Here is a 7,500-nt window from a genome sequence, read left to right on the forward strand (position 1 = left end):
CTGCAGTCTCTCAGACTCACCTGTTCTAGAATGCACTGCAGTCTCTCAGGCTCTAAGTCGATGACATACTTCCTCTCCTGGCGGCGGTCCAGGTCTTCTAGCAGACGACGGTACGCTGCCTCGTTGAAACTCTCCACACAGATGGCACTCACCTGCACAGAGACAGAGCAATTAACCTGTGTGTGTGTGTGTGTGTGTGTGTGTGTGTGTGTGTGTGTGTGTGTGTGTGTGTGTGTGTGTGTGTGTGTGTGTGTGTGTGTGTGTGTGTGTGTGTGTGTGTGTGTGTGTGTGTGTGTATGTGTGTGTGTGTGCATGCGTGCGCACCCATGTGGTGCTCACCTGCCAACCGTTTTGACCTGCACGCTCCATGATTGCCTGTAAGATGGCGTAACCTAGACAACAGAACAGAGACATAAAGACAACCACTCAGACATCACCAACCTGGAGAGATGCCAGGCAGGCCACAAAAATAACATCCAGAAAATTGAAGCTGAAGATAGAATATACTCACTTTGGGGGAAAAATAGATCAAAAAGTCAACAAAAACAAAAACAGTGTCTTGTAGCAATCGAACTAAACGGAAACACTGCAAATCCCAGACGCCCTTTCCCTCGCTCGCTACTTCCCTCTTCCTTCTTGTTTGTCTAGTGCAACCCTTCATCTACAGTACCCATCACGCCTCCTGGTACTGTCCTGATCGCCTGTCTCTGACACCTTTGCTGTCGGTTCCTGACTCTATCACCCTCTGTCTTTCTGTCACTGTTTGTCTCTCTCACCCTGATGCCTCCATCATGATCTCTACAGTTCCCCCTAAACACTCCCAGAGACACAGGAATCACCAACAACAGCTGTCCCTGTGTAAATACTCCTCAGCCTGTCTGTCTGTCGTGTCCAGACTGTGTAACAGTATGTCTGTCTGTCTGTCAGGGTCTAGACTGTGTAACAGTATGTCTGTCTGTCTGTCAGGGTCTAGACTGTGTAACAGTATGTCTGTCTGTCTGTCAGGGTCTAGACTGTGTAACAGTATGTCTGTCTGTCTGTCAGGGTCTAGACTGTGTAACAGTATGTCTGTCTGTCTGTCTGTCAGTGTCCAGACTGTGTAACAGTATGTCTGTCTGTCTGTCCGTGTCCAGACTGTGTAACAGTATGTCTGTCTGTCTGTCCGTGTCCAGACTGTGTAACAGTATGTCTGTCTGTCTGTCCGTGTCCAGACTGTGTAACAGTATGTCTGTCTGTCTGTCCGTGTCCAGACTGTGTAACAGTATGTCTGTCTGTCTGTCAGTGTCCAGACTGTGTGCCTATCTCCTGACCAGAACCAAGCCCTGACTATACAACAGACAACAGGAGAAATTGTACAATGAAAAACAAATGCTTATAGACCCAAAATGTGTCAGTTGACACATGAACACATAAGAGACAGCTTGGGAAGTGATATTTGTCAACCAATGGTCACACAGCTTACCATGTCACACAGCTTACCATGTCACACAGCTTACCATGTCTCACAGTTTACCATGTCACACAGCTTACCATGTCACACAGCTTACCATGTCTCACAGCTTACCATGTCTCACAGCTTACCATGTCTCACAGCTTACCATGTCTCACAGCTTACCATGTCTCACAGCTTACCATGTCACACAGTTTACCATGTCTCACAGCTTACCATGTCTCACAGTTTACCATGTCACACAGCTTACCATGTCACACAGCTTACCATGTCTCACAGCTTACCATGTCTCACAGTTTACCATGTCTCACAGCTTACCATGTCTCACAGCTTACCATATCTCCCACACGTATAGGCCTTCAAAAACCTCAGTATGTTTCAACATGCATTTCCTCCCAGGTTAAAATGCATTACAACAGGTGAACCCTCAGTAGTTGCAGAAGCTAAATCTGAGTGTGTGTGTGTGTGTGTGTGTGTGTGTGTGTGTGTGTGTGTGTGTGTGTGTGTGTGTGTGTGTGTGTGTGTGTGTGTGTGTGTATGTGTGTGTGTGTGTGTGTGTGTGTGTGTGTGTGTGTGTGTGTGTGTGTGTGCCATGCTGTCTGCAGAGCATGGAGCATATAACAGATCCCTCTTACTGCCCATTTTCCACCGCATTACCGACAGCGCAGGGCTGATGGGATATGCTAATGAATGGCCCTGCCACTGCGAATCACGTGTGAGTGAAGCGGAAACGGCACCTCCAATCCCCTTGGTGTCGACCGAGCCAAGCCGGGCCACAGAGAGACTGGCAGAGAGGAGGGAGGCACACACAGTGAGAAAATGTGGTGTATAGAGGGACTGGCACTGTTAGCCACTCAGAGGGTATAGAGAGACCCTGGCATGGCATGCGGATGTTGGAATGTCTGGCTTAGGGTTCCGTGCTGAGTATTCCCATGACGATAGTCTGGAGTGGAGGGCATCAGCTGTGCCCACTCTACAAACACACACAGCATCAAGGGGACTGGGCTCCCTTTAACCTCTGTCAACAGTTTAACCTCTCCACAAATAATCACAGCTGCAGTTACAGTCAGTTCTGTAACAAGCTTTCTTAATAGACTGGAATGAGCTGTGTTAATGACTGGATTGAGCTGTGTTAATGACTGGGTTGAGCTGTGTTAATGACTGGGTTGAGCTGTGTTAATGACTGGGTTGAGCTGCGTAGAGTTTAGTTGTGTTAATGACTGGGTTGAGCTGCGTAGAGTTTAGTTGTGTTAATGACTGGGTTGAGCTGTGTTATTGACTGGGATGAGCTCTGTTAATGATTGGGTTGAGCTGTGTTAATGACTGGATTCAGCTGTGTGGAGTTTTGCTGTGTTAATGAGTGGGTTGAGCTGTGTTATTGATTGGGATGAGCTGGGCAGAGCTTAGCAGTGTTAATGACTGGGTTGAGCTGTGTTAATGACTTGGTTAAACTGTGTTAATGATTGTGTTGAGCTGTGTAGAGTTTATCTGTGTTAATGACTGGGTTGAGCTGTGTTAATAACTTGGTTAAACTGTGTTATTGGCTGGGTTGAGACGTGTAGAGTTGAGTTGTGCTAATGACTGGGTTGAGCTGTGTAGAGTTTTGCTGTGTTAATGAGTGGGTTGAGCTGTGTTAATGATTGAGAGGAGCTGTGTAAAGTTGAGCTGTGTTAATGACTGGGTTCAGCTGTGTAAACGACTAGGTTGAGCTGTGTGAATGACTGGGGTCAGCTGTGTAGATTTCTGCTGTGTTAATGACTGGGTTCAGCTGTGTAGATTTATGCTGTGTTAATGACTGGGTTGAGATGTATAGAGTTGAGTTGTGTAAATTACTGGTTGAGCTGTGTTAATGACTTGGTTGACCTGTGTTAATGATTGGGTTGACCTGTGTTAATGATTGGGTTGAGCTGTATTAATGGCTGGGTTGAGCTGTGTTAATGATTGGGTTGAGCTGTATTAATGGCTGGGTTGAGCTGTATTAATGGCTGGGTTGAGCTGTATTAATGGCTGGGTTGAGATGTGTAGAGTTGAATTGTGCTAATGACTGGGTTCCGCTGTGTTAATGGCCTTTGTTGAGCAGTAAACTCCAGGCGTAAAGAGGGTCATTCGCCATTGAAGATTCATACCGGAAGGAGCCACACATGTTACGCACAGCGTTGTTTTGGTAAAGCGCATCTTCAGCTGTTTATATATCAATCAGTATGGCGACTAAGTCAGGGAAAGCTAAATCTAAGTCTAGATATACAGATGTACACACAATTTTAGAAGAAATTGATCGGGAAAGTGAGACAGAGATTGTTGGAGGACAATTCATTTAGCGATTCCCAAATGGAGGAATATTTTTTGAACGGAGAGGACATCGTTTTGGACTGGTAAGTTCTTCTCGTGCTAATGCCGTTGTTTGAAATTAATAATATAAAATATTATTTGTGATTTTTTAAAATTTTAGTAGCAATATGTGTGTCTGCCGCCCCACCCCACCCCCACATGAAATAGCCTATTTGAAGCTGTTGAGGGGAGGGCAGGCCTACAACAATGGCCAAGGTGAAATGGAGACAGTAGATACAGCTGGCCTGTTGTAATATAATAAAGACAGTAGATCTAGCTGGTGTGTCATAATATAATAGAGACAGTAGATCTAGCTCAAATGTCATAATATAAAATAGACAGTAGATCTAGCTGGTCTGTCATAATATAAATGAGACAGTAGATCTAGCAGGTCTATAATAATATATTCAACCTTATGTTCCCTGTACTCTATATATATCTGTTTATTATACCTGTTGATACAGGGCTCATATGTGAAACTATTCTAACTGAACATTTTCTTTCACAGTGACACTGACTCCGAATGGGAGCCCCCAGTGCCAATGTGTCCATCCCCCACTGAAGCTGGTTCATCCAGCTCCTGCCACAAGTGGTGTTCATCTGCCCAAATTTATTTCTGCAGGCATGGATGTGCCTCAGGGCCAAAAGGGCACAGCATGTGTTCTTTGCAAAATGAAGTCCCCCATCACCTGCACCACATGCTTGGTGACCCTCTGCTTTACAGCAGAAAGAGACTGCTATTTCACCTGGCATCAGCAGCACAATATTGTGTAGAGGAGTGAGGGTCTTCCAAATATTGAAAGTGTTATTTTGTAAATGTATATTAAAAAAAAAGTTTTTTTCTCCATTTTTTGGGGGGGGGGGGATGTGTTAGAATACCATTTTGGTATTTTGTATATAGTTATTCCATTCAAAATGTATAACTTCACCAATTTGGCCACTTGGGTACATTTGGGATACTTGTGTGGGACACCTGGTTGACTTCATGATAAATGTCATGTAGCACACTCATTTTGGAAGTTATAATTCTGAAACTTTGCACAAGTACTGTTGCCCTCTTATGTTTTTCACTGACATTGTCCCCATCATCCTATCTGAATGTTTGTTTTGTCTTGTTCATTTTAAAGATGATGATACAACAATAAAAATGAAAACACATATGTTTTTTTCATTGTATTATCTAAACCAGATCTATTGTGTTAAATTCTCCTACATTCAATTCACATTTAGACAAACTTCAGAGTGTTTTCTTTCAAGTGAAATCAAGAATATGCATATCCTTGGTTCTGAGCTTGAGCTACAGGCAGTTAGATTTGGGTATGTCTTCAAGCGGAAATTGAAAAAAGTACGGGGGTTACTGTAAGAGGTTAATGACTGCGTTGAGCTGTGTACAGCTGATCTGTGTTAATGACTGGGTTGAGCTGTGTACAGCTGATCTGTGTTAATGACTGGGTTGAGCAGTGTACAGCTGATCTGTGTTAATGACTGGGTTGAGCAGTGTACAGCTGATCTGTGTTAATGACTGGGTTGAGCTGTGTACAGCTGATCTGTGTTAATGACTGCGTTGAGCTGTGTACAGCTGATCTGTGTTAATGACTGGGTTGAGCTGTGTACAGCTGATCTGTGTTAATGACTGGGTTGAGCTGTGTACAGCTGATCTGTGTTAATGACTGGGTTGAGCAGTGTACAGCTGATCTGTGTTAATGACTGTGTTGAGCTGTGTACAGCTGATCTGTGTTAATGACTGTGTTGAGCTGTGTACAGCTGATCTGTGTTAATGACTGGGTTGAGCTGTGTACAGCTGATCTGTGTTAATGACTGGGTTGAGCTGTGTACAGCTGATCTGTGTTAATGACTGGGTTGAGCTGTGTACAGCTGATCTGTGTTAATGACTGCGTTGAGCTGTGTACAGCTGATCTGTGTTAATGACTGGGTTGAGCTGTGTACAGCTGATCTGTGTTAATGACTGGGTTGAGCTGTGTACAGCTGATCTGTGTTAATGACTGGGTTGAGCAGTGTACAGCTGATCTGTGTTAATGACTGGGTTGAGCTGTGTACAGCTGATCTGTGTTAATGACTGCGTTGAGCTGTGTACAGCTGATCTGTGTTAATGACTGGGTTGAGCTGTGTACAGCTGATCTGTGTTAATGACTGGGTTGAGCTGTGTACAGCTGATCTGTGTTAATGACTGGGTTGAGCTGTGTACAGCTGATCTGTGTTAATGACTGGGTTGAGCTGTACCCGCTCCCTCCATCCCATTCTCCTCTTCCTGCTTCCTGCTTGCTGCTTCCTGTTTCCTGCTTCCCTTAGAATGATAAGATTGAATGACAGACTGACTGACTGACTGACTGATTGGCAGACTGATTGGCAGACTGATTGGCTGACTGATTGGCTGACTGATTGACTTACTGATTGACTTACTGACTGACTGTCTGGTTGATTGATTGACTGACTGACCAATTGACTGACTGATTGACTGATCTACTGACTGATTAATTGATTGGGTATTGTTTGATTGACAGCTGGTACCTCTGTCTGTGTCGTAGAGGAATACGAAGCGACTCCAGTCGTAGTGGTCCAGTAGGGACAGCAGAGCTCCTCTGATAGAGGGGCGGAGCTGCAGGGTGAACTGGCCCTCCCCCTCCGTGGGGAAACTGGGCGTGACCAGGGAGATGTGCAGAGCGCTGCAGAACGACGTCAGGGTGTGCACCGAACGCTTGTCGTACAGGCCGAAGATAGCAAACACACCCCGCGAGTACTGCGAACAGACTGCAGGGAGAAAGAGAGAGAAGGAGGAGGGAAGAGGAAGGGAGTGGATGAGAATGCTTAAAGGCTATTTGGATTGTATAAATGCAATAGACATTTGACATAGAGCCAGAAGAACACACTGGGAATACTGAGAAAAGAATGCAGGCACAGAGGCAGAGAAAGAGATGCTCATTAATGTATATTCACACAGTGGCATCTCGTGTAATAAGTCAAACATTATAACAAGTGGATGCTGCAGTTTGTCTTCCCGAATTACAACAACACATTGCAGCTGCTGGGTGCATATCAGAGTGTGTGTGTGTGTGATTGTGATTGTCAAAAGAGCTAACAAAAAACACAGAAAATAATCATTGCAACTTGATTTTCATATCACAGAAATGTTTCCCAGTAATTATTTTGGCCAATTCCACAGTAGAGAGCCAAACACTGATAACATAATTACTACACATAAACAATCAGTTTCCGCTGACTCCTCTGGGAGGTCATCTCTCACACAGACAACACAACAACAACAACAAATTAAGTAAATAATTATGACTCATGTCTCTCTGTTACAATTCCATGGTGATGTATGCCACCCATCTCCCTAAAACCCTGCAGCTCTCAACAGAGAGAAGAGAGAGAGAGAGAGAGAGAGAGAGAGAGAGAGAGAGAGAGAGAGAGAGAGGAGAGAGAGAGAGAGAGAGAGAGAGAGAGAGAGAGAGAGAGAGAGAGAGAGGAAAGAAAGTATGAGAGAGAGAGAGCAAGAGAGAGGAGAGAGAGAGGAGAGAGGAAAGAGAGTGAGAGGGAGAGAGAGAGAGAGAGAGAGAGAGAGAGAGCAAGAGAGAGGAGAGAGGAAAGAGAGAGAGAGAGAGAGAGAGAGCAAGAGAGAGAGAGAGCAAGAGAGAGGAGAGAGGAAAGAGAGAGAGAGAGAGAGCAAGAGAGAGCCCAATGTATGACCATATTAGAGATAC

General features: G+C 44.7%; 1 protein-coding gene across 8 annotated transcripts in view; it reads right to left on the reverse strand.

Moving 5' to 3' along the window:
- The window catches only part of gria4a (glutamate receptor, ionotropic, AMPA 4a), a 159,256-nt gene that overhangs the window by 69,502 nt on the left and 82,254 nt on the right, over positions 1-7,500 (reverse strand). For all 8 annotated transcript variants that reach the window (XR_005039300.1, XM_036961157.1, XM_036961158.1 and 5 more), the window contains exons 3-5: positions 6,308-6,547; positions 340-392; positions 21-152 (exon numbers count right to left, since the gene is read on the reverse strand). Coding sequence is in view for 7 of the 8 variants with exons in the window: in XM_036961157.1 (XP_036817052.1) it covers positions 21-152; positions 340-392; positions 6,308-6,547 (425 nt within the window). In the remaining variant the exon portion in view is untranslated. The remainder of the gene's footprint in view (positions 1-20; positions 153-339; positions 393-6,307; positions 6,548-7,500) is intronic.

The sequence above is a fragment of the Oncorhynchus mykiss genome, chromosome 24 (genome assembly GCF_013265735.2).
Source record: "Oncorhynchus mykiss isolate Arlee chromosome 24, USDA_OmykA_1.1, whole genome shotgun sequence".
Taxonomy (NCBI): Eukaryota; Metazoa; Chordata; class Actinopteri; order Salmoniformes; family Salmonidae; genus Oncorhynchus; species Oncorhynchus mykiss.